The sequence below is a fragment of the Vicugna pacos genome, chromosome 19, assembly GCF_048564905.1.
Source record: "Vicugna pacos chromosome 19, VicPac4, whole genome shotgun sequence".
NCBI classification, from domain to species: domain Eukaryota; kingdom Metazoa; phylum Chordata; class Mammalia; order Artiodactyla; family Camelidae; genus Vicugna; species Vicugna pacos.
This window is the reverse complement of record NC_133005.1, coordinates 24,467,165-24,493,812: the sequence shown is the minus strand read 5'-3', so window position 1 is coordinate 24,493,812 and position 26,648 is coordinate 24,467,165. Positions and strand designations below refer to the sequence as shown.

Sequence of the window (26,648 nt, the reverse complement as noted above, 5' to 3'; positions counted from 1 at the left end):
TCTCCCAGGCCAGGCACTGTATCTGGCTTTGTCACTGTGGTGTCTCAGCACTTGTCAGGTCATCTGCCCCACAGGAGGCACTCAGTGTTATCTATTTAATGAATGCATGAATGAAGCAGTGACTAAAGGGTCTACCTCTGGATAGAAGACATTTTGTTCATACCATTCCAGAAGGGAATTTTAGGGAAGGGTAGAGAAACACCTGGTGGGGAAAGCCAGCCAATCGTCCCCACACTCCCCGACCTGGGTTTCTATCCTCAAGGCTGGGCTCAGGGGTAGGTGCTTTTGGCTTGGGGGTCTGGTCCTAGATTCCAGGGAGCATGCCTTGGTTTTCTCGTCTGTCCAATAGGGATCAGCGTAATACTTACCTAGGGCTGCAAGGTTATCCTTGGGAAGACAGCATGGGGTTTCAAGGGCTGCAGTCTCAATAATCTCCCCTCCCCAACCTGACCACCTTCCTCCTAGGCACTATCACAGTCCTTTGCACTTCTTTGCGTCCGTTTCCTCCATGCCAGAGTTTCTCAAAGTGTGGTCTTTGGGAAGCTGTTGGAAATCCAAATTCTCAGGTTCCATCCCAGGCCTTTCTAATCAGATACTCTGGGGGTGGGGCCCAGCAACTGGCCTTACAGCCAGCTCTCCAGATGATGCTGATGCAAGCCCGAGTTTGAGATTTTATTTCTCTGCTCTTACCCAAGCTCTCCTAGAAACACCTGGCCTGCCTGTTCACTTTTCTACCCCCAGTGCCTGGCATCTAGGAGGCAGGCAATAAATATATGCTGAATGCATAACAACTATGAGAATGATACCAGCTAGCCATTGACTGAGGCCCTTCTGTGTCCCAGGCTACCTTCTAAACATTTTAGGAAGGTTAGGTCATTAAGGCTCCACCTCGGGATCATTTTACGGATAGTGAAGCAGGCTCAGAGAGGCCAAGCTCTGTGCCCGGGGGTTACCCAGCGGGAGATGCCGCAGGGAATCCCTCGTTTGAGGGCTGTGCTGCACTGGGCCCTCGGCTGGCCCCGGCAGCCGCGGGTATCCTGGGCTCCGCGAGGGCTCCCTGCCCCCGGCCCGGGATCGGCCCGGGAGCAGCGCGGCGGCAGCGGCGGCGGCGGCGGCGGGCGGCGCGTGGCGAAAGTGCGGCTGCGGAAACGCGGCGAGGCCGGCCGGCGGCGCGAAGGAGGAAGTCGGGGGAGGCGCGGGAGCTGCGGGGCCTGCGGGGCCGGCCGGACGCCATGGGCCGCCTGCACTGCACGCAGAACCCTGTGCCCGAGGCCGTGGGCGGCGACATGCAGCAGCTGAACCAGCTGGGCGCGCAGGTGGGCCGGGAGGCCGCGACGCGGGGGCTGCGGGGCGGGGGCCGAGCGCGGGCCCTGGGGAGGGGAGGGCGGGTTAGGCCGCGGGCAGCCCCGGGTGCCTGGTGGCCGTCGGGGGTCAGGGAGGGGCCGAGGGCCGTTGGGTCTGAGGCGAGTTTAGGGGCGGAGGGATCTCGGGAGGCCTAAGGCCAAGTTGAGGTGTGCCAGGGGGATCTCGGAGACCCAGATATGGGACTGGGGGACTTGTGGGGGTCCTGGGAACCTGGAGAGTTTGCAGGGCCCTGGAAGAGGGACTAAAGGGGAGCCTTGATGAGGCAGAAGGGAGTTTGGAGAACTGAAGTAACAGACAAAGGGCGTTGGGAGGCTGAGGGAGTTTGGGGGACCCGTGGAATTTGGTGTGCCAGGCGAGGGCCTGAGACTTTTAGTAGGGGGTGCTGAGAGGACTTGGGGAGACTGAGGAGGGTCTTAGCATCCCGAGGGGGCCGAAGGGAGCCTGGAGTGGGGGCAGGTCCTCTGGAGGTGGGACGTCAGAGTAGGTAATGGCCAGGCCATAGTGGGATCCTCATCTCCACCCCCAACCCCCAATTAAGGGAGCTACTGATGGTCCCCCGAAAAGAAACCATGCACCCTGCACAGCAGAGGGTAGTGGAGCTGGCAAAGCCTTTTCCTCCCTATTCAGGCTGCAGGTGCCAGCCAGTCACCTTGAAGGCGTCCTGCTCCTGGGTCATTTGGGATGCCCCTTTCATACCACCGAGGCAGCCGAAATAAGCGAATTAAAATGACACTTCTCACCATCACTGCAAATGTGCATCTGTTTCCCCCACTGGGTTGTAACTTCCAGGGAGGTGGGGCCCCTCTCTTTCACCTCAGCATCCTCACAACTTACTGTTTTCTCATGAAGTAACACTAGTTATAATGCCAGTCATGTTCTAAGGCTGCAGTGTCCAGTAGAAATAAATTGCAAGCCACAGGTCTACTTTTACATTTTCTAGAAACCACATTTAAAAATGAAAAAGAAACAGGAAATGAATTTACTGTGTTTTCTTTAATCCATTATATCAAAATATTATCATTTCAACATGTAAGCCCTATAAAAAATATCAATGAGATATTTTCATTTTTTGGTACTAAATTTTTTTGGGGGGGGGTTAGTAATTAGATTTATTTATTTGTTTGTTTATTTTGGTGGAGGTACTGGGGATTGAACCCAGGATGTGCATTCTAAGCATGCAGTCTACCACTGAGCTATACCCTTCCCCCCTGGTACTAAGTTTTCTGATTTTAGTGTGTTTTGCATTTATAGCACATCTCAGATTAGCCTTTTTCAAGTGCTCAGTAGCCACCTGTGGCTAGCGGCCCCTGTACTGGACAGCACAGTTCTAAGTGCTTTTATATGTATTAAATCCCTAAGTCCTTGCAACCACCCTAGGAGTCACGTACTATTACCATAAAAAAAAAAAAATGGGGCAGGGAAATAAATTGACCTGTTTAAGGTCAGGCAGCCAGGAAGTGGTGAAGCCAGGAATTCTGAACCGGACGCCTGACTTAAGATCCTGGGGAATTAAACACACTAGAGTAGAGCTTTGTAGATGATCTCCCCAGCCAGGTAGTTTAGCCTTTACTTGTTTATGTATTGGAGTTTTCTGGAAGACTTCCATTTGGAGAATTAAAAAATTCTGCTGCTAAAAAAATTTTTTAAGCTCCTGGATTATGTGATCCCTAAGGTTATCTTGAATTTGGTATTCCTGGAAAATATAATCCACTTGTTTGAAGAGCAGAACTTGACTCATTTTCTAACCTTGAAACATACTCTAAACCTTTACCTTTGTTTTTGTTGTTGTTGTTTCTTTTGGGGGGGTGATTAGATTTGTTTGTTTATTCATTCATTCATTCATTTATTAATGGAAGTACTGGGGGTTGAACCCAGGACCTCCTGCATGCTTGGCACGCACACTACCACTGAGCTATAACCTACCCCCCACCTTTGTTTTTGTTTTTTTTTTAACATTTTTTATTGATTTATAATCATTTTACAATGTTGTGTCAACCACCTTTGTTTTTAATACAGAAAACCTTTTTCCTGATGAGTAACTTACCACAGTCATTTGGGCCATTTCTCCCCCATCTCTTAGGTGATCAAACTTCTCTGAGTACCCACTCTATTAGCTGAACTTACTTTGAAGTCTGAGGTCTAGGCCTTATTGTATTAATGTTAATATCACCATTTTTGCTTATTTAGTGGGTATTTATCTGAATGCCTACTATGCACAAAACAGCCACTTAACCCAGGGAGGTTACAAAAGGCTTGCTAAATGAAGCCTCTTGTGCTAGGGAAGTTGTGATCTGCTCAGGAGGTTCAGAAAATGGAGACACAGTCCAGTACTAAGTGGATCTGCATGTGCTCTCTGATGCCTGTGGTCAGTCCTAAATAAAGTGGAGCCTTGAGAGTAGGGAGGATTAAGAAATAATCATTTTTAGAATGGTTATGAGAGGGGAAATTCAGAAAAATATAAAGAAGGAAACAAACAGTCTACATGCAGTCCTCTCACCTAGCTGTAAATGAAGGCAACACACACAGAATATTCAAACAGTATTCAAAGGTATGAAATTAAAATATCTATTTCTCTTGTCCCCAGAAATCATCATTTTAATAGCTTCCTGTGTAACTTTATAGAAAAAAAAAGTCTACATCTGCTACCATGTATGTGGGTATCCTTTAAAAAATTTTTTTACCCCAAAGGGATTGTGTAATATTCCTTGAAATGGATCTACCATAATTTAACCAGTCCCCTATTAATAGACACTTAAGTTGCTTTCAGTTCTTTGCTTTTGTGAACAATACTGTTAACAAATTGTATTGTGTAAATGTGTCTGGGTTTATAGATTTTTGGAACGTCTCTGAAGGGTATACTTTTTGCAGTGGAATTACTAGGTCAAAGGGTATGATCATTTAAAAAATTAGATAGATTGCCAAATTGCCTCCAAAAAGTTTGCCCCAGTTTATCCTCTCAACAGTATGCAAGCATGTCTGTTTCCTTGTATTTTCACCAGCACTGGTGCCATCAGACTTTTAGCTTTTTTAGATCTGATAAGTGAAAAGTGGTATCTCCTTGTTTTGTTGATTTGTATTTCTCATCTGGAATGATCTTGAGCATCTTTTCATATGTTTAACTGATGAGACTTATTAAGATTTTGATTTCCTGGGTAGTTCTGAGCAGGTGAGCATTCCAGGGAGAGATAGCTATGCAGGTACAAAGGCAAAGAATGGGGAAGGTGCTTAGGGAAGATTTATTCAACAAATACTTACTGTGCACTTAAAATGATTAAGGTGCTGTGACCATACAAAGCCGTAGGAGGAACCTTCTCTGTTAAGACAGGTTTGTGTTCCTTATCAAGACTGAACATTCTGAGTGCCCCCAGGTGAGGTTCCAAGAGGGAGCCTCAGAAGTTAAGAATCTGGGTAGGTCCCTTTCTCGTTGGGAGTGTCATGATATCTTGGCAGGGCTTTGAAGGATAAGGAGGGTTTGGAAAAGTGGAGATAGGGATGGGGGTCGTAACAGCCTACAGACCAGATTAGCTCGAGCCCTGTCTTGGGAGAAGTAGGGGGATGAGACTACACAAGGAGCTTGAGCCTGAGTGTTCTGACTGAGGCCTGGAAACAGAAAAGTAGCTGGAGGCCTTCCAGCTGCCCCATGTTTTTAAAGGCCCTAGCTGGCATAAGAAACAGTTGGCCAGAGACCTGACAGTTCCACAGGTTTGCAGCAAAAAATAAAAATGTAAAGAAATAGAGGAAAATTCACAGTTTGAGGGCGCATTCTCAAGCCACTCTGGACTGTTCTTGTTTTTACTTTATCAGCGGTTGTGCAGGGCTAAAACCCAGTATCATATACTGCAGAAAGACAGTCCCTGGGTCAGCATTGGTTAAAGTGTTTCCGTGGAATATACATGAAGTTTTGAGAAAGCCGACACTTCTGTACCATTGGTTGGTGGGAGTATAACTCCATGAAACTTCTTTGCAAGGCAATTTGACCACATTTTCTCAGAGTTTAGAATGCATATATCCTAGAGAACAAACTAGTGGTTGCCAGTGGGAAGAGGGAAGGAAGGAGGGGCACAATATGGCTAGGGGACCAAGAAGTAGCAACTGCTATGTGTAAAATAAATAAGCTTCAAGGATATATTGTCCAACACAGGGGATATAGCCAATATTTTATAATGTCTATAAATGGAATATAGCCTGTACAAATTGTGAATCACTGTGTTGTGCACCTGAAACATATGTTATACATCAACTATACCTCAGTTTTTGAAAATGCATGTATTCTTTGACCTAAGATACATTTTAAGAATATATTTTATAGACATACATGTCACAGAGAAATATGTGGAAGGATGTTCACTGCAGCATTGTTTGTAATCACACCAACAAAAACATACACAGACACTAATGTTCATCTCTAGGGAGCTAAATGATGCTAAGTCTGGAACAGTTGAATGCCATGCAGTTGTTACAAGAACTGGGTAGATTTAGATCTGCTGACGCGATTGGTCGCTAAGATATAATTGAATGAAAAAAAGGCAAGGTGCAGGGAGTGGATTTAGTATGATCCCATTTGTATTAAAAAGAAATTAAATGAAAATAAAATTGAGGGGAAGACCACAGAGGTACTAGCAGTAACTACCTGTGCAGGGTGGGACTCAGGGTGGAGTGGGTGGGCTGGGAGAGAGCAAGACTTTTTTTCTTAGTTTTTTTGTGGGGACAGTAATTAGGTTAATTTATTTGTTTTTAGAGGCAGTACTGAGGATTGAACCCAGGACCCTGTGCGTGCTAAGCATGTGCTCTACCACTTGAGCTATACCCTCCTCCCAAGACATTTTATATTCCTTTATGGTAGCTGAGTCTTTAAAAAACTTTGCGTGTATATTACTTTTATATTTTCAAAGGCTAGTTATATTTTAAAATAGAATACGTTTTAGACTAAATTACCACAGAGTCTTGCCAGGGGATTGCGTGGAGCTTGGTGTATCATGGTAAAAGGGGCAGGTGCCTTTGCAGTCATATTATTCGTACAGCTTTAGAGACTTTGAGCTGAAATACCTGCCTGTAATCTTTTTTTTTTTCTTTTTTCTTTTTTAATGTTGTATTGCTTTAGGAAGGTAGAGCAAATGGTTTAGTGACTTTCATTACGGCTATGGTAATTGCTGCCGTATGTTTAGCCTCTAGCCTTGCACTGAACTGGAGGCATTTCATGTGCCAATACAATTAGTACCATTCTGGAAGCTATGTATTATTACCTTTGTTTTCCCTATGGGGACTGAGACATAGAGAGGCTAAGTGACTTGCCCAGGGTCACGTGGGTGCTCAGTAGCAAAACACTGATTCACATCTGGGTCTTCTAAACTCTTGTGTCTTGGTTTCCCCCATGATGCCACATAAATGGTGCCCACTGGGAGGTGACATGAGAAAGAAATATGTGTCTCAGCATGCTGGGGCTACTGTAACAAAGTGCCATAGACTGAGGGCTTGAGCAATAGACATTTATTTCTCATAGTTGTGGAGGCTGGGAAGTCCAAGCTCAAAGTGCCAATGAGATGAGTTCCTGGCTAGAGTGCTCTTCCTGGCTCACCTCCTCGCTGTGTCCTCATGACATGTGCCTCACCGAGAGCGAGCTCTGGGGTGTCTGCCTCTGCTTACTTACAAGGGCACCAGCCCTATCGGGTTAGGGCCCCACCCTTATGACCACATTTAACCTTTGTCACTTCCTCGCAGGTCCTCTCTCCAAATTCAGAAGTCTTGGGGGTTATTCATCTGACTGCAGATGAATTTTAGGAAAACACAGATACTCAGTTCTTAACACTATAGTACTGGTAAAGAGACTAACATGCACAAAAGAATAAAAGACAGTTCTAAGACAGAGTATAATAACGTGTTACACTTTACTGCTTTGTCATGTACACAACAAGATGTTTATTGTGGGGAAAGGAAAAAAAACCCGGCAAACACAGATAGACAAAACAGAAGAAAATAAAAATCACCCGAAATCCTGCCACACGAAGTCACCGCTTTAAAAAGCAAGGTAGAGAAAAAGTTCATGCAATATGTTACCATTTGTGAGAAATTATTTGTTTGGATTGATGTATGTTTGAATAATAAATATGAGGAAGTATAAACAAAAAGACAAAAGAAAAAGAGGTAACTGCTGTTAATGTTGCAATGATTTTCCCTTTCAGGTCTTGAGTGTATGCATTGTGAAATGGTCACCACCCTAAGTCTAGTAATCATCTATCACCATACAGACTTATTACAATATTATTGACTGTATTCCTTCTGCTGTACATTACATCCCCATGGCTAATGTCTAACTGGAAGTTTGTACCTCTTAATCCCCTTAGCCTATTTCTTCCCCCACCCTCTCCCCCTACCCGTTTGTTCTCTATATCTATGAGTCAGTTTTTGTTTTGTTTTGTTTCTGTTTTTTGTATTTCACATATAAGTGAGAGCATATGGTACTTGTCTTTCTCTGACTTATATCACCAAGCATAATACCCTCTAGATCCATTCATGGTATTGCCAGTGGCAAGATTTCATTCTTTTTATGGCTAAGTAATATTCCATTGTATATATACACCACATCTTCTTTATCCATTCATCTGTCGATGGACACATAGGTTGCTTCCGTATCTTGGCTATTATAAATAATGCTGCAGTGAACATTCTTTTCACATTATGAATATTTGTAACTTCAAGATAATCAAAACAGGTGCCAACACCTGTGTGTTCTTCTCTCTCAAAGGCTGTAGTTGGATGGGATGTGGGAACACTAACCCAGGAGTAGAATTTTACTGATGTTCTGTGTTATTCTCTTCACAGCAGTTCTCAGCCCTGACAGAAGTGCTCTTCCACTTCCTAACTGAACCAAAAGAGGTAAAGTATCTTGTGAGAAAGACAGTTCGCGAGTCTGGGTCTCCAGTCCTGAGATGCTTAGAAAGTGAAGTCCTGGTTTGTGCCGTTCCCTCTCTGCAGGTGGAAAAGTTTCTGGCTCAGCTCTCTGAATTTGCCGCCACCAATCAGATCAGTCTCGGCCCCCTCAGAAGCATCGTCAAGAGCCTTCTTCTGGTTCCAAATGGTGAGTAGCCTCTCCCAGCAGCTGAGGCCAGAGACATTACTTGAACATCCCGTCAATCCACAGAGTTGGCAAGCGTGCTCTGGGCACTGATCCAGAGCATTCAGTAGTGAGCCCGACATGGGCGGGTCTCACAGTCTAGGGAGGGAAGCCAGGTAAACAGACAGCCGTGGTAGAATATGACCGAGGTGCAGCTCAAAGTGCAGTCTGCTTCCTGGCTTCCAACCCCAGACTTATCCGGTCCTCTACATGATAGGTACAGAAGTTGAGAGTAAGCATTTAGAAACTTCTATAGCAATTTGACAAAGTCTCTTGAATCTATTAACTTTTAAAAATGGAACTTGTATTCTTTTTAATGTAGTAAAATAGACATAATATAAAATTGACCTTGGGGAGGTTATAACTCAAGTGGTAGAGCAGATGCTTAGCATGTACGAGGTCCTGGGTTCAATTCTCTAAGTACCACCTCTAAGCATAAATGAATAAACCTAATTACCCCCCCAAAAGAATAAAAATAAATAGATTTTTTAAAATCATGGTTAATATTAAAAATAAATTTTAAAAATTAAATTGACCATTTTAACTATTTGTTTTTTTCATTTCATATTTCTAGGAATTAATTTTCATTGTGTTTTACAAAAATATCAGTCCATGATGGATTGAAAATTTAGAAAGATAGGTCTTTTGACGCAGATGGTTTGAGAAGCAGCGTTTGCCTTAGAGCAGTTAATGAAAGTTTCTGGCCAGGAGGGTGGTGATCACAAAGGTTGAGCTGTAGGACTATTCATTGTAGCCCTGTTTATAGTAGAGAAAAATTAGGAAAAGTCAAATCACCCAGCAGCTGTAGTTTGGTGTAATGAGCCGTGGCCCATTTTCACAGGGGACTATCCTGGTGGTCAAGAACTTTAGTTTGGAGGACCTGGGTGTGAATCCCAGTCTGACCCCTCATAAGTAGTGTGACTTTGGCTAGGTACCATATCTCTTTCAGCCTCTAGCAACAACCCTCCACTAGCTGCTTTTCCACCCTCTAAGCTTGTTTTCGGTGCATCCCTGGGGTTGTTTTGAAAATTAATTAAGATAAGGTAAATTAAATGCTTAGCACAGTACCTTAGTAAAAGGTTGCTCTTATTTTTCAAATTATGTAGAAATTTAAAAAGAAGCTGTGGAGGAAAATGTAATGATACGGAAAACTTTTCAGAATATTCTGCTTAATACTGTCTACCACAGTCCTATTTTTGTGTTTAAAAAAAAAGTTAACTAACTTTGATTATATCTGACTGGGCTGCAAGTTGTTTTGTTTATTTTTAGCTGTGTATTATCTAAAAAGTTGTTAAAATTAATTTGGCAATTTAATGAAGAGGTAATTGTATTTAAAGAGAGAGGCGACATTTGAGCCCAGTCTTAAAGAATGAATAAATGTTGACCAGGCTGAGAAGAGGTAAAACAGCATCCCTACTTTGCACATTTTAAAAGTCAGTAATAAGCTGATCTTCCCAAGCTCTCAGCCCAGTGGTGCACTAAAAGTTGGGAGCTTAATTTGTTTGTTCCTGTCGGGCACCTTCCCGTGTATCTTAGTGCACATCCTTTCCCTTGCCCTGTCTTGTGCTCCTAAGGTTCAGGACGCTTCAATCAGAACATCCCCAAGGTTTCCAACTGAAATTTTATGATCCTCTGTGTGATTCTTGCATTCTTGCCCTCATGACAGGTTCCACAAGGCTGGATGGGAACTTGCAGTCTTTTTAACACAGGAATAAATTTTCATTAAAACAGTGCAGAACAGTGCAGGGAAAATCCCCTTTTGATCATCCTACTCTTGTCTTTAGAAATAATCACAGTACAATTTTGGTGTATACCCTTTTATATTTTTACATACACTGACAGACACACATATATGCATTCACGTAGTTTTGTTTTTCATAAATAGCAGTAAACCATAGACTTGGACTGCAGCTTGCATTTTTGTTCTTCTGCTATCTGCAGTGTACCATGGACTGAATGTATCTTCTTTTAGTTAATCCATTTCCTATTGCTGGACATTTCAGTTATTCTGACTCTTCACTCTTAGAAACAATACCGCGGTGAACATCCTTACGACATCCACGTACTGCACGTTTGTGAGCGTTTCGGTAGGATGGGCGCCCAGAATGCAGAACCAGAAGTTTTTATGCCCTTTGTCAATCTCACTGTCTAGCCTACAGCTGTAGGAATGAGTCTGTCAGTGGGTGCCTACCTGTTAGCTGTTGTGGGCGCTGATTTTCAGGAGACCTCTGTCTGGTGTCTTCCCTTCTTTCCTGTCCTTCCGTCTCCTCTCTGCTTGCCGCCTTCCTCCATCCTGCCAGAGCCTTAGTCCCTCCCAATTCTTAAGCTCCAGCCCCTGTGCCGCTGCTTTCAGAAAGTCATCCCAAACCATTTCAGTCCACAGTGACCTCCCTTCCTCTTAGCAACCGAGATTTCTTTTATCTGCAGCCATCGTGGACCATAATCATTTTGTGTTCTGTTGTCGGTGCTGTTTGGTATGTGTCTGTCCCATGACCCTAACAGAGAGCTAGTTCCTTGAAGTCAGGGGCAGTCCGTACTACTTTCCTAAACCACAGTTATCAGTAAAGTGATGACAGAGTGTGGGAGCTTTTAGACCATGCTGGGTGAGTTGAGCTGAATTTGGGAGATCCTGTAATCCTCCCAGCGGATGTTGGGTGTATAATCTTCAAGCAGGATTGATTATCAGTGTTGATAGCAGGTCGTTTTCTATAGATGCAGACAGCACTGAGGAACTAAAAGCGTACCATTCAGAGGTGGGCTTTGCAGGCTTGTTTGGATTTGCGTGTCGGTCCTATCACCTGACAGAGCTGTTGGACCTTGGACAGATCAGCCTTTTGGGGTCTTAGCTTCTGATCTGAAAACCAGAGTAATAAGAGCAGTTTATGGTGTTGGTGCTAGGAATAAATTAGTTAATACACATAAAGCACTTAATACAGTGCTTGCTAAACTTTAGCATTATTTATTGATAGTTCAGTTAGTTTGAGTCCTATGCCTCGATATCAAATCATCAGATAAAACCTTCCTTCGTCTAATGGAGAGGATCTGAATTCACTTCACCTCTTGACTATTTAACGCCCCAAAGCTTTTCAAGTTCTAGAATCCACCTCAGGTTTGCTGTACTTCTCAGTAGCACTCAACAATTTCTGTTTATTTTACTCTTCTTTTTGTTCTTATACAATCTGACTTTTCTCTTCCTGCATAGTTTTTCTGCTTGAATTCTCCATTTCTTCTAGAGCATCTCCTAAGCATCTGAAATGGTAGCTTATAAGTCTCCTGGCTTCTTCCTCATCTTTTGGCCTGATGTGCCATTTTCTTTTTGATCCCAAAGGCTGCCATCCCAGAACAAGTTCCCAGCCCTTCATGCCTCGTTATGGCAGTGACATCTCCACCTCTCTTCTTCCATCTCGGATTCCAGGTAGCCCTGGAGTGCAGGTACAACTTGGATCCTTGGATCCTGCAGCTCCTCTCAACTATTTACTTTGCAGAATGAATTCTTTTGTCGTTAACTTGGCTTTCAAGGCCTTCTCCAGTCTAGTCTGAAATGCAAGGCCTTCGTTCTCTTTCCCTTCCCTCATCCTGGTCTTCCCTGTGTGGTAAGACCTCATTGTAGAAGTGCAGCCTGTTAGAGCTGACTGCACCTGGAGAACCCTCCAGATCAATCTTCCTCAAAATTAGTGTTTTCATCCAGAAAAGACTTCTGTGGCCAGACAAGGTCGTAAAATACCATCCCTCCACCCCCAGCCTTGGAATCTTGGAGATTCACAGACACATTCACATATCTCAGGCTCTGAAAAGTCCTTCAGTAAAAAGCAACCTGCTTAACCAGTATCTGTGAAACAGTTAACTATGGAACGCTTCCTTTTTTAGAGGTGGAGGGGGGAATGGAGGAGGGTCAAGTAAAAGCTTTGTAAAATGCTGATCTAGTCTGATCTTTGTCTTGGAGATAAAGAAACACAGCCCTAGAGAGGGGAAGTGACTAGCTTAAGATCTTACAGTGGAAAAACTGGGGCTAGAACCTCCCTTGATTAGCTCAAAACCTGTGGATTTTTGTGTGTGTTTTTATTGTTCTTTAATGTTTTTCTTTCTTTATTTAGTATGTAATTCTTAAAAGCATCTGACTTGGACGTTTATCAACCCATGGCCAACTTGCTTCATCTGTGCCCCATCTACTTCTCCTTACTGCTCTACAAACTGGATTATTTCAGAACAAATCTCAGACATCATATCATTTTATTCCCCAGTTCCTAGTTATGTATCTCTAAAAGATAAAGGACTTTTCCCTGTTTATCAAACTGCTATGCAATTATCATATCTAAAATTAAAGTGTGCAGTCAGTGTTTAAACTGCCCCATTGTCTTACACATTTTGTTTTAAAGCGTTGTTCTCATCAGGATCCAGGTAGGGCCCCCACCTTGCATTTGGTTACTCAGTGGCCCTTGTGTGCTTACTTGTCACTGTGGCTGTTTCACAGCTCTGAGACCTCAAGCCAAGCAGTTAACCAGTGAAATCAGTTTCTTCAGGAATAAGATGGAGCTAATACTAGTAGCTCATACACTGTTACAAGAATGGAGAAAGATAATAAATGTAAAGTGCTTGCTTCAATAATAAGGTGGTAGCTACACTGCTGCTGTTATCATTGTGATGATGATTATGAGTTGTCTCCCAGAAAAGATTACAGATAACGTCACAGTAGGGCCACAATTTAAGCCTGTTTTTACTTTAATACTTAGCAAGGTATCTGGCCCTTGTGGGTACTCTGAACTGATTGTTTTGTAAGAAAAGGTGATAACTCACCTTCCCCACTCCAAAGGAATCTATCTGGCTGAACAACAGCAACAACAACAACAAAGGAATAATTAATCAGCATTGACAATAGTCACAAATGGTCTTCAATCAAATGTTGAACTAACTTCCCCAGGGCTCCCAACATCACCTTACCCTGTTGCTTTTCTCTATGGCACTTTTCAACAATACTTGATGTAGCTTACTTATTTGTTACATCATGGTTATGGTCTTTCTCCGGAAAGAATGTGAGCCTCATGAGGGATTGTCATCTGTTTGATTCATTGACATTCCCCAGCTTGCAGCAGAGTGCTGGCATGTAGCAGGTGCTTCGTAAGTCTGTGTACAGTGACCATGACCTCTGTTGCCCTGTGAACCTCGCAGGGGTGGATTCAGCTGGTCAGCCTCCAGGGTCAGTAATCACCAAATGAATGGGGCTCACCATCCTCTCCCATCTGCTTCCTCCTCCAGGGGTCTTTACCAAGGCTTAGTTCTCATTACACTAAACAAGTTTACATAGGTTTGGGATGGAAGAAGTGTGTTTGCTAATTTTCCAGCTGTTTCCTGAAACCCTCACCCTCACATACACCACTGTCTTGTCACCCACATTATTTGATAGTAGTGGAGGTTTGCCTAAGGCAACTGCTCCAGTGAGAATTGGAGTTCGAGGACTTTATAAACCATCCCAGATGGTTGTCTGTGTTTAAAGGACATTCTCAGATTTCCCCCAGTGATATGTTCTGGTGACTCCAGCCCTGGAGTTCACACAGATTTTCTGCCTGACATAGGGTCAGGGTGCTTTGGACAAAGGAATCACCAAAGGAAAAAGGTGAAAAAGAAGTTAAGGACTGAAGGCCTAGCCTGACACAAATGGATACAAATTTTCTAAAATACGGCTCCTGCCTGCCCCAGGTAATGAGGTGACATCAGGATGAAGAGCTTGCTCTGTGGCCCCTGCAGCTTGGTAGCCTTTGTTGTCAGTCACTTTCGAGGCATCTCAGAATGACCTGCAGTAGAAAGAGGCAGCTCAGAATGAACTCTGGCCTGTAGGCTACTTTGTCTGCCACTTGCTGGCTGTTGTGGCCCCAGGCAATTCATTTAACCTTTGTTTGGGGGGCAAGGGGTAACTTTTTTTTTAATTATGTAAAAAGTACAAGAAAGGAAATTAAAATGGCTCACTATTTTGCCACCTTCACATTAAAAAAAAAAGTACGTGCAGCTAGAAAAATTTTAAATGACGCAGAGAAAAATAGTCCCACCAGTCCCTTTCCCCAGAGATATCTACTCTAAATTTTTATGGATATGTTCTGAAAAAATGTGCCTTACCTCTGTCTACATTGAGAGCTACCTTACTCTTTTTTTTTTTTTAATTTGTTTTGAGGGGGAGGTAATTAGGTTTATTTATTTTGGGGGGAGGTACTGGGGATTGAACCCAGGACCTCACATGTGCTAAGCATGTGTTCTACCACTTGAGCTATACCCTCCCCCAGCTTGTTCTTTTTAGAGACTCATAGTATTCCATTGTATTCCTTCCAGAGGGAACTGCAAGGGCAAATGCCAGGGGGTAGGAACCTGCCTGGCAAATTACAGGAAAAGCTGAGTAAGCCAGGGAGAGAGCACAGGGTCCTGGTGGAGGCCAGACCCTGCTGGGCACTGTGAGAGTTTTGGATCTTACTGGGAGTGAAACAGGAGCTGTTAGAGGGTTTTGAGCAGAGCAGAGACATGGTCTAACTTCAGTTTTAACAAAAGCACCTTGGCGCCCAGGCTGCTGTGTGGATGCACCAAAACCAGTGCACCGTTCTTGACTTTCCCTCTCCTCTGCCCACGTGGCCGAAGAGCTTCCCACATACATCTCAGCGTATTTTGAGGGCATGTCTATAGGGTGAGTTCTTGGCAGCATCGTTGTTGACTGTGGATTTGCCAAATTGTCTCCCCTCAAAGCTTAATCCTTTGATCTTTAGTTTCTTGGTAAATTAAAAGTTACAATAATAATCTCCACCTCAGAGTACTGTGGGCTCATCAAACAGAATATTGGATTTGAACTGGGTATAAACTAAGGAGTGGCACACGTGGGAGCTAGAAGTTCATTGGGTCGGCTAGGAAGTAGCCCCCTTCGTGGAGGGCTTTTATGGCTGAGGTTTCCTGGGGTCTTGCCTTTTTTATTTCCCTGTGGCTTCCTTTCTCAGTCTGATTTTAGAGATAAAAGATTTCCTCCCTTTGTTGACATGGTTTATTTTGCAGGAGACAACAGCTTTTAGGATTGTTTTTCTGGAGTGTGATGAGGGGTGGGGGCTCGGGTTTAGGGTGTTACTTCAGGGCCCTCCCTCGATGGCGGTGGATGTCTTCTTACTCTTTAGTCATCTTCTGGAAGACCAAGAAGTGGAAAATTTTAAAGTGGCTGCCAGATTGTGACTCTGGACTGTAGCCTGCAGGTGGAACATTGAGAAGCCCAGATTGCTGGCAGCACCTGGTTTTCAGGAATTGGGCCCTGCGAGCAGAGCAAAGCTGCCCCCATGGGTGTGTTCCCAGACCTGCGGAGGGGAAGCCTCCACGACCCCTCTGCCAGCAACTTGGGAACCATAACCAAACTGCTTAGTGTATCTTGGTTACTTCCTGAGAGCTGATCTTCCTCAGCAGCGCTGCCCAACATGTAGATGGAAACGATCTGTAAGCTGTGCTGACCAGCACTGTGGCCCCTGGGCCCAAGTGGCTGTTGAGCACTTGAAACAGCTCAGGCAAGCAAGGAACAGAATGTTAAATTTTGTTTCACTTTAATTCATTTAAAGTTAAATAAACGCATGCGTTTAGTGGTTACGTCTCACTTGTGCCCCGCCTGACATGACATGACACTGGCCTCCGGAGGCTGTGGCCTTTCCTCAGATCAGGTGCCCCGTCCCTGAGCCCCTGCCTCTCACGTCTTCCACACTTTCTGCACAGGCCAACACCTGTGTTGTATGAGAAAAAGAATGTGCTGCCTCCTTCTCCCCCATGTCGGATGCTCCCTCCTCCCCGGCTGGATTGGGGTCGCCCTGAGCGCTGCGTCTCAATGGGCGCCTCTAGTCATCTGTGTTTAGGCTGTGCCCGAGTACTGGCTGCCAATTGATTTGCCCTTTTTGACTGATTTCTCCCCTGTCTCCCAGGTGCCCTGAAGAAGAGTCTCACGGCCGAGCAGGTCCGGGCTGATTTCATAACTCTGGGTAGGTCACCACCCAAGGTTGCTCAGGGTGACCGGCACTGCAGCTCTTCATTATGTTAATGTCTCCTTCTACTCTCTTGTAGGTCTTAGTGAGGAGAAAGCCACTTACTTTTCTGAAAAGGTATCATAATTCCTCTTAACCAGGGTTAATTTTGATGGCTTGCTTTTTATTTCATGAAAAGAAACAAACTTAAAGCACAGACTAAGGAAAAATCATCAATCATTGTGTGTCATTCCCCCAGCTTAATGTTTTTCATTTGGTTTCATGCAAATGACATACATCCAGCTTTTAAACAGCGCTATTTAGCGCATCTTTCATTTTTTCCCTCTGATTTGACTGAACATAAATGTCATACAGTTTCCGTTCCAACCTGGGTTAAATCTTAGAATTAAAACATTTGTATAACCTCCTGCCGCTCTACTCCCCTCAGCCCCCAGATCTGTGCTCATAGGCCAAGCCCTTGGTTCTGCGTTCTTCCTACTGTCTGCCTAAAGACTAAACATGCTGTGTTGGGGGCAGAGTGAAGAGGGGACATTTTTCCCATTGTTATGACTTTGGCTCTTTGCTTTTGTTCCAGTGGAAGCAGAATGCCCCCACCCTTGCTCGATGGGCCATAGGTCAGACTCTGATGATTAACCAGCTTATAGATATGGAGTGGAAATTTGGAGGTAACTAGTTAGAGCCATTCCTGGGTCATTTGGGGGACGTAGGGTTGGGTTGCAAGAGGCTTTTGATGTCTTCGCTGGGGAAGCGGTCTCCTCACTCTCCCGAGACTGTTGGGACCAGCAGCTGCTCCTCTGTGTCATTGTCCACATTCAGCAGCAATTTCTGTCCATGGCTCTCAAAAAGCTCACTTCCTGAAAAGCACATTTTGTCATCCTCATACTGGCCCTCACATGGCTTCTGCTGTACAACCTGCAAGATTGGGGTCTTCAGAGTGTATCCTCAGTCACTTACTGTTTTTCTCTTTTGTGTCATAGTGACATCTGGGAGCAGTGAACTGGAAAAAGTGGGAAGTATTTTTTTACAAGTAAGTTTCTTCCTGATCCCTGAAAATTGGGAGATTTTTCACTTGGTTAAAAAGTATCAAATCTACATTGAGTTTCTTTAATATCCAGTGAAATGGATGTTCCACTGAAGTGCTTCATGTATCTCATAGCAAAGTGATCAGCCAGAGATGTGCTCACAAACATGCTCGCTTTCAGATGAATAGGATCTGGCTGTGATTCTTGGAGGTTTGATTGGTCTTATAGTTGTGGGAACTGTGAAGATGTTTTGGTGGTGGATGATCCAGATTGCTCCTGAGTGACTCTCAAGTTAGACGCTGGATGCTTTGACATTTACATAAAGTTCAGGTTTCAAGAATTTCTTTGCCCAAACATCGTCATTTTAATTTAAATATTCTTTTCCTTTTTTTCTTTTTTTTCTTTCTTGGATCAGTTAAAGTTGGTCGTTAAGAAAGGAAATAAAACCGAAAATGTGTACATAGGTGAGTCAAATTCCCACTTGAGCCTTTTCACTTTTTCCCTGTTCTCTTTAATCACTGGGCTCGGGAAGCCCATCACTGTCATAACCGAGCTGTGGAGCCACCATTCTGCCACCTTCGCTGTCATAAACGATAAGCCATTGGCAGGTTGGATACCTGCGGGGTCTCCCACAGTTGAAGACTTTTTTCCAAAGAGAAAAGGAGCAGGGGAGGGAACGGCGATACTGAACAGCAAGAAGCTCTGGCTGTAGGAGTCGCGATGAATGTCCCGAATGACGCCCTTTCATCCCTTTGTGCTTGGGAGTTAATGCCACTCTATATCTCCCTCCTTTTTTTTAATGAAGCTGAGAACTTTCTATGTTCAAGGCTCTCAGTTCTTTATTATGATCAATTACCCATCAAGAACTGCTTAGGTTAACTAAAGCCAAAAACGAAGAACAATCTGTGGGTGGAAATTAATTTTCTTGGGTGATTATGCGGAGTTGGAAACATTTACCTGAAGCCCAATTTTCTCTCCCCAGAATTAACCTTGCCTCAGTTCTACAGCTTCCTGCACGAGATGGAGCGAGTCAGAACCAGCATGGAGTGTTTCAGCTGATTTCTGTCCCCTGCATCTCCCCCTCCCCTTGCCACCCCCTTCTCCCCTTGCCACCCCCTTCTCCCCCCAACCCCCACCCCCGGGTGACTGGCAGCTGGCTCCCAGGCCTGTGGGCCACTCCTTTGGACCCGCTGGCTTCTTGGAAGCCCAGGTGCAAAGGTCTCTGAAAAACAACGGGATTAAGCACTTAAAGAGCCCGACAGGATGACCTTCCTGAAGAGTCTTTGTTGAAGGACCCTCCGCCACCTATCTCCCGGGTCACCGTTTAGATATTCAGAAGCGATTGCATCTCAGACTCAGGGGAGGAAATAAGTTGACTCACCTCCCCTTCAAAGTTCCAGAGTAAACAAATGGTCTGCCACTCAAAATACACACTGATCGCCCTCCCCCGCAAAAGAGCAAGGGCTTGTCTATGGCTGAGGAAGAGGCGGACTCTCTGAATGACACAGGCGGGGAGGCCCCAAAGCAGGCTGTGTGTGCGGCGGCGGTGCATTGCTAATCAGTCCTTCACGGGGCACCCCTGTAAGGATACTGCTTGGCCTGCTCTGAGGAGAACTGAGGCTAAACTCTGTCCTCGTTTTCAGGTTTTGCCCTGTTGTAATGAGGTGGGCCTTTTGAGGCTATTTTAGCTTGTTTGGGTTCAAGCTGATCTCTGTGGGTTAAATGATGAATAAAAAAAGGTTCTGAAGAACGAATCTGCATCCAGGCATGTCTCTGTGTGTGGATGCGGGAGTCACATGCCTTGCAGAGAGCTAGTGCTCTTTTTTTTTTAACATTTTTTTATTGAGTAATAGTCATTTTACAATGTTGTGTCCAATTCCAGTGCAGAGCACAATTTTTCAGTTGAGAGCTAGTGCTCTTACCTTCGAAGATGATCTTCCTGGTTTTGGTGACAGCCCTGGGTCTTCAGTGACATTAGCTGCGGTCCAAAGTTGAGATTTGTAAGAGCAGTTCAGGGGAAACTCAGGTTAAAAATATCATAAAAAGCAAAGCAAGTGAATGTTTTGTGTTCAGATGACTCTAACCCCAACCTGGCAAGTGACTTGTCCGCCTCCTATCTCCACTCCTCCTCAGAAATTTTTTAAAATTTTGAGTAGGTAGAGGGAGGGTATAGCTCAGTGGTAGAGTGCATGCCTCGCATCCATGTGGTCCTGGGTTCAATCCCCAGTACCTCTACTAAAAATAAATAAATAAACCTAATTACCTCCCCCTAAAAACAAACAAAAAGCAAAAAAAAAATTTTTTTTGAGTGGGCAACATATGCCCATAATTCAAAAGACACAGTGTCAAGTAATTTTTTCCCCCTGGAGGCAGCCCCTGTTACTGGTTTATTGTGTTCTTCTGGACATACTTCATACACTTGCAAATATACACGCACAGCATTTGACTTCTCTTCCCATGCAAATGGTAGCATACTGTACACACAGCAACCTGCACCTTGCTTCCCCCTACCCAGCCCCGCTTAACTTGGAAATGGTTACCAGTCTGAACAGAGAGCGCAGCCTCATTCTTTGTAACAAATGCATCACAGTTTCTTCACATGGATGATTTTTCAACCATTTTCCTGCCAATGGGTGTTTACGTTGTTTCTGTTCTTCTCTCATGAACAATGATGCAACTGAATTTTTGGTAGGAATTTTTTGTATCATTTTACATGCGTGGAAATGTATTTTTAAGGTAGACATATGGATGTGGAATTGCTGTGTCAAAGAATATGTGTATTTATCAGAATATAGAAGGGGTAAAGCAAAAGCCCCTCTGCCCCATCTCCATACTCAGTTCCCCCGCCGCCCTCCTCCAACAGGTAACCCCTGGTGTTCGTTTCTTAGCTGTCCTTCCAGAGAGTTTGCCCCCGTGTGTAGGCAATCGGAATCTGAATTTTTACTCTTTTTTTGTTGTTTATGCAGATAACTATACATATATTCTAGTGTGTGGTGGGGTTATGACCAGCAGTTGCAATTTTGATAAATAGTGCCAATATTAGTGTTCCCCAGAGAACAGAACCAACTGTGTGTGTGTGTGCACGCGTGTGCGTGCGGCGCATGTGTATGTATGTATGTGAGAGAGAAGGAGAGGGAGAGTAGGGGAGGACTGGTTTATTTTAAAGGATTGGCTCACAGGATTGTGGAGGTTTGGTAAATCCAAAATCTGAAGGGTAAGCTGGCCAGCTCGAGACCCAGGGAAGAGTTGCAGATCCAGTCCAGAGTCTGCTGGCAGAGTTCCTTCTTGCTGAGAGGAGGTGGGGGAGTCAGCCTTTGGTCTATTAAGACCTTCAACTGATTGGATGAGGCCCACTCACATTATGGAGGGAAATCTACTTTACTCTGATTTAAAGTCCACTGATTTAAATGTTAATCTCATCCAATAAAAAAAACCTTTACAGAAACATGCAGAATAATGTTTGACCAAATATCTGGACTCAGTGGCCCAGCCAAATTAACATACGAAACAAAACATCACAGTACCAAACTGACCTCTTCAGAGATTGTTCCAATTTATGTAAGATTACTGTCCACAGGTCCCAAAGAAGAGCGAATCAGTGCCTTTGGACAAGACTTCCAGATGTGTCCTTGAAGGGGGTGGGTGTAGCTCAGTGGTAGAACATGTGCTTAGCATGTACAAGGTCCCAGGTACAAGCCCTGGTACCTCCACTAAAAAAAAAAAAGTAAATAATAATAAACCTAATTACCTCCCCCCAATAAACAAACAAGTAAACAAATGTGTCCATGAGATTTTGTGTGCCTGAGACCATGGGAATCAAATATAAAGAGAATTCACTGAATGTCAGAACAGGAAGGTAACTAAAATGCAATCAAGTTAAATCTGTTCATATTACAGATGGGGAAACTGAGACTGGAGACGGAAATTGGTCACTGATCACTGGTCTGTGCTGCGTGTGAACCATGGGGTTCTGCTTGTTCAGAAACAGGATCCTGAGAGACCTGGTAGGAATCAGCCCAGCAAGGTATCCATCCAGTGCAGGTCCCCATCAGGTGCTCTGTGAGAGCTGGGCCTAACTGGCTGCGGGGTGGATTCTAAGGAGCCCCTTGCCCTGCCCAGTTCAGGTTCTCCCACCCCAGCTGGTCACCACAGTGGCTTCCTGGTGGTTCCACCCCAGTCTTCATTCTCACAGCTTCTACAACCTGGCCTGTTGCCTGCATGAACGTTCTCATGGATAAGACTCATGTCAGCCAGCAGATCCAAGTGCTCTGCTGGCGTCCAGGGTAACGTCCAAACTCCAGGCACGCCAAGCCCAGCGGTCTGGCCCTGCCTAGTTCTCCCACTACCTCCTCTGCCTCATGGCAGGTATCCTGTCCTGCAGCATCTGGTCTACCAGACTGCACCAGCCACACCATGAGGCCCTCTGCCTCTCCTCCCCTTAGGCCCACAGAGCTCCCCCATACTTCAGATGTAGGGTCCAGGGCACTTCTGAGGGCCTCCCCTGACGGCACCAGTCCATGATCAGCACTCCTCAGGTCCCCAGTTCCTAACTCTGCTGCGGGGCCAGAAGTGTAGGCTCTGGAGTCAGACTTCTCGGGTTCCATTCCCGGCCCCTCAGCTCCGCCCCTGTGTGACCTCAGGCACGCTTCTGAACTCTCAGAACTTTAGTTTCCCCATTTGTAAAACTGGTACAGTTCTCACCTCACAAGGTTATCTGACAGATCACCTAGCACAATGTCTGCTCAGCTAACAATGAGCTCTTCATTATCAAGTTATTGTAATTGCTTCCAGAATTCTCTTCTCCGCTAGCCTGTGAGCTTCTGGATAGGACGCTTGCTTTTCCGCTCAGTAACCCCAACACCTGCGCAGTCAGCTCCACTGCTCCCCACCCCTACCTGGAAGCAGGGTTACAGGCCCTGTTGTTAGTAGAAGTGAGGATGCAGGCAGGACTGTTAACAAACCTGCCTGGCTTTAGAAGAAGAATATAAATCTGGGTAAGTTGGTTTGATTATTGGTCAGGGTTTTTTTAATTAAATAATTTTCTTAATGGAGGTCCTGGGGATTAAACCCAGGACCTCTTGCCCACTAAGCACATACTCTACCACTGAGCTATACCCACCTGCTGATTGTTGGTCAGTTTTAACACGGATCATAGATAAGACTTTAGCATACAGTGACTGGGCTGGGCACCCATCTTCCAGGGACCACCTCCCTAGAGCAGGTAAACGCCTTGCTCCCTGACTCCACGAACATTCTTGGAGCGCCTCCTACGGGCCAGAGCTCCCCCAGGCCCTGTGGGAACGGGGTGATGAGCTGTGCACACAGATAACTGCCCCTCTCTTTTCAGTGACCTGATTTCTATGCAAGAGGAGATTACATCCTCCCCTCCATTTGCTATAGTTCAGATTCCACTGTGAACTCCAGAAACTACTCCGGTCCCACGGTGGTATTGAAATTTTGTCACAAATATAATCTATCGAATCAGGGGCATTGATCAGGGCCCTAGACTGCTGGGAAGGGATTTTGCTGCAGTGCTGGGGGATTTAAGCAGATTCTTTCTTACTGTTAACACTTCATCTTTGTATCGATTCCCCCTTGTTCCTATTCTGCTTAGAAGTCTGCTGTCTGTCTGTTAACCTAGTCTTTGGCTGCAAGTTATTACTATTTGACATTTTATTTACTTTTGGAGCATGGTGTTCATTAAGATGGCAATGGTCAGGCCCAGAGAAGATCAACCAGAAATACCTGTATTTTTTCCCTGGAGGAAAAAGGACTGTTGGGTTGGGGTGGGGGAGGCATTCACTGTTCAGTTCTGACACAGCATACTTGGTCTTTTCTGGGTTGTATTTTTTCACATTTGTCATATTTCACAAACATATTTCAGAATTTCTGTGGATAGTGCTACAGATAATGCCTGATGGGTGATACCTTATATTTGCGCAACACTAGACTTTGTTTTTTTGAGGGGAGTCAAATTTATTAAGGCATAATTTCCATACAGTAAAATTCACCCTTTTTAAGTGTACAGTTCAATGAGTTTTGCAAAACATCTACAGTCATGTAACCACCACCTCAGTCAACAGATAAAATATTTCCGTCACCCCATCACTGCCAAAAGTTCCCTCAGGGGTCTTTATAGTCAATCCCCTCCCCTCCCCGCTAGTCCTGGCAACCACTGACCTGATTCCTGTCCCCAGTGTCCTCTTCCAGGACGTGTATAAATGAAATAATTCAGTACATAGCCAAGCTTCTTCCACTTAGCGTAATGTCTTTCAGATCCATCTATGTTATTGACATGTCAGTAGATTTTTTTCTTTTTTATACCTGGCTACAACCCAGTTTTGTTTCGTTTTGTTTTATCGGTTTACCAGTGACCAATGGTATGGTTGTATCCTGCTTTGGTGATTATGAATAAAGAACAGCACTGTAACTCCCAGCGTTCATTCCTTCACATACATCATCTTGTTTGAAGCTCAGGACCCCCTGAGAGTTGGGTGTGGTTGCACCAGTGTCTGAGAAAAAGGGACACAGCAAGGGTTACATTGCATGAGATCACCTGGCAATAACTGGAACTTTGGTCTTCTAACTCCCAACTAGAAAGGACTTCTTGTTTGGTTTTTACCAAGATACAATTCACATTCCATAGAATTCCAATTAGAAAGGTTTTAACAGAACTTACCTAAATTAGGAAGTATTACAAAATCAAACCCCCACTGAAACATCTCCATGAATGTTTTATTTCTCACCCTGTGTTAAAGCAAGAGGAAACTTAAAACACCATCTCTTGATCCAAATGGGCCTCTTTTGAACTGTGGGTAACCCAGTGATGAATAAAAAGTACTAGTCCGAAAAAGACTAAAACTGACAATAGCAAATGATTGGAAACAATCTAGTAGCAGGCAGTGGGAGCTTAGTTTATATACTTGGTGGTAGGTGTATGTGATGGAATAGTGTGCAGCCATTGAAACGGATGTTGTAGAAGACAGTATGATGGATCATGGTCATGATGTGTAGGCAAAGAAATCAGGTTACAAAACAGTAAGATTAAGGTGAACCTACTCTTGTACAAAATGTTTACATGTAAATAAACTAGTAAGGGGATGAAAAGGAAAACAGTATCAGTGGTTATTTCCAGGCTGTGAAATTACAGGGTTTTTTAATTTTTTCTTTTGTTTCTCTGTAGTTTATGCATTTTTTCAAGAAAAGCACAAATGAGTGTGCTCTATTATAGAGATAATACAAGAAAGGCACACAGTAAAAAATTCAAACAGACCTGAAAAAGTAAAAACAGCCTCCTTCCCTACCCCCCAGATTGCTAAGAACATCTGTTACTTTTGTTAACAAGTTTTTTTTTCAACCAAAATGACTAAACTTCCTTCACACCAACTACCTGGATTATTTCTAGATTCCTTGTCCCTAAGGAGGCCGTGGTGACTACCCGGGGCTGATCTGGGCCCATAACCTGGGCTTTGTCTTTGACAGGTGGTCCCACTTCTTTCTCTCTCGGAGCCCCTCTGGGCCCAGCTCCTCTCCATGGCTTTTCGTTTCTGCGTCCCTGAAGGCTGACAGGAGATTCAGAAAAGCTTTAGTCAGAGCACCGCTTTCATAAATTGAGGAGAGAAAGCGAAGGGGAGGAAGAGGGTAGAGAGAGAAGCTTTCGCCCTTTCCCTCCCAGAGCTCGCGTTGCCTCCTTTCATGCTTCCTGCTAACGTAGCAGAATGAGCCTGAGCTATGGAGTCAGACTGGGTTCACATCCGCCTCTCACCATCTGTGTTCACGGATGCACACACTCAGTGAGAATATTTTGGCCTCCAGTCTGTGTGTGACCCGAGAAGGTTTGCTTCACCCCTCCTCTCCGGTTCACCCGTGAAATGGAGATCATGTCGACCTCGCAGGGTAATTGTGAGGATTGAACAAGGTGGTCTCCGTGGGACACTGAGCCTAGCGCCTGCTTCAGAGTGTGCACCACCGTCACCGCTGTCACTTAGTACTCAAGCCACGGTATTCAGAGAAAAGGGGAAACGAAACATTCACTGGCAGTAGGTAGCTGCCCCACCCCTGATATTTTCACCCCAGGACTAAATGAGTCGCTAGACTAGTGGTTCTCAAAGTGTGGTCCCAGGACCAATAGCATGAGCATCACCTAAGAACTTGCTAGAAATGCAAATTCTTGGGCCCTGGTCTAGACCTACTGGATCAGGAACTCTGGGAGTGTGATCCAGCCTTCTGCATGGTAACCAGCCCTTGGAGGGCAATTGTGTTGCATGCTTGCATGTGGGAGCCACTGGGCTTCACCATCCCCTGCCTTTGAGAGCCCCTAATAACATCTTAACTAAACAGAGGATACAACCAGCCCAGTGGGCCCCTCCAAGACCCTACCTCTTACAGAGATACCTCTGGATTGGGCTGTGGTGTCTTGAAAGCAACCCCAAAGTTAGGGCTGTCCCCCGAAACGCCGTGGGACTCGGTCAACCTTGAATTCAGTGAAGAGTGTCCTCTGTTCTTTTGGATTAGGGGGTTCCTCGATTTCTTCATCCTGCTGCATGAAACAGGCAGGTCTAGGACTCTGGCGTGCTCTGGTCTGGGTGGAGGAGGGAAGGGGAGACAGACTCTTGCCTTCGTACTCTGGGACGTTCAGTTCTGGCAGTGATTCTCTGAGCTGCTCACTGTTTCTGGCAGCCCCAATTTCAAATATTTTGGCACTTGATCCCTTTGGGGACCCTTATACTTGTTAGGCCTTTTCCACGGGTTTTTGGTTTGGAAGCGATGGTCCCTGTAACTGTACAAGGCACGGTGCCGCAGTGTTGCGGTGGCGCAGTGAATTAGGAGACCTGCCAGCCACTCATCCTCAAGGGATTTGAAATAAAGAAGCTCAAGCAACACAGGAAATTGTCGGTCCACGTGGGCGGGCTGTGAGCGGTGGACAAGGAGGACTCTGGCTTACAGTGCCCGGCGAGGAGAGGTGGCCAGGTGCTGCAGGCTGGGCCAGGGTCAGGGAGTGGTCGCTTTGCCCTGACAAGCCCCAAGAGGGGGATCCTGGGGCCACGCTTTGCCTTTCACGTGGCCTGTGTGTTAACGGAGCTCAAGAAGCTGCCTCTGGCCTCTTTGGAGAGACCCGTTTACCTACTGTTGACTAAATAAAGGCTTAGAGAGGCTTATGGAATAAGG

General features: G+C 44.9%; 1 protein-coding gene and 1 non-coding gene across 10 annotated transcripts in view; both read left to right on the top strand.

Moving 5' to 3' along the window:
* Positions 1-946: 946 nt before the first annotated feature.
* COMMD7 (COMM domain containing 7) overlaps positions 947-26,648 on the top strand; it is a 34,792-nt gene continuing 9,090 nt past the window's right edge. Inside the window, exons 1-10 of one of the 9 annotated variants that reach the window (XM_072944026.1) lie at positions 1,133-1,316; positions 8,185-8,238; positions 8,338-8,440; positions 16,399-16,455; positions 16,538-16,575; positions 17,033-17,123; positions 17,436-17,485; positions 17,896-17,944; positions 21,378-21,484; positions 22,828-23,934. In XM_072944026.1, the coding sequence (XP_072800127.1) occupies positions 1,233-1,316; positions 8,185-8,238; positions 8,338-8,440; positions 16,399-16,455; positions 16,538-16,575; positions 17,033-17,123; positions 17,436-17,485; positions 17,896-17,944; positions 21,378-21,439 (588 nt within the window). In that variant the 5' untranslated portion in view covers positions 1,133-1,232 and the 3' untranslated portion in view covers positions 21,440-21,484; positions 22,828-23,934. Of the gene's footprint in view, positions 1,317-8,184; positions 8,239-8,337; positions 8,441-16,398; positions 16,456-16,537; positions 16,576-17,032; positions 17,124-17,435; positions 17,486-17,895; positions 17,945-18,462; positions 19,235-21,377; positions 22,256-22,827; positions 23,935-26,648 lie in introns of those variants that run through there. The other 8 variants (XM_072944024.1, XM_072944022.1, XM_072944023.1 and 5 more) reach the window with 8 other exon arrangements.
* On the top strand, positions 19,643-19,715 carry TRNAA-CGC (transfer RNA alanine (anticodon CGC)). Its single transcript has one exon. It is a non-coding gene; the product is annotated as a tRNA-Ala (tRNA).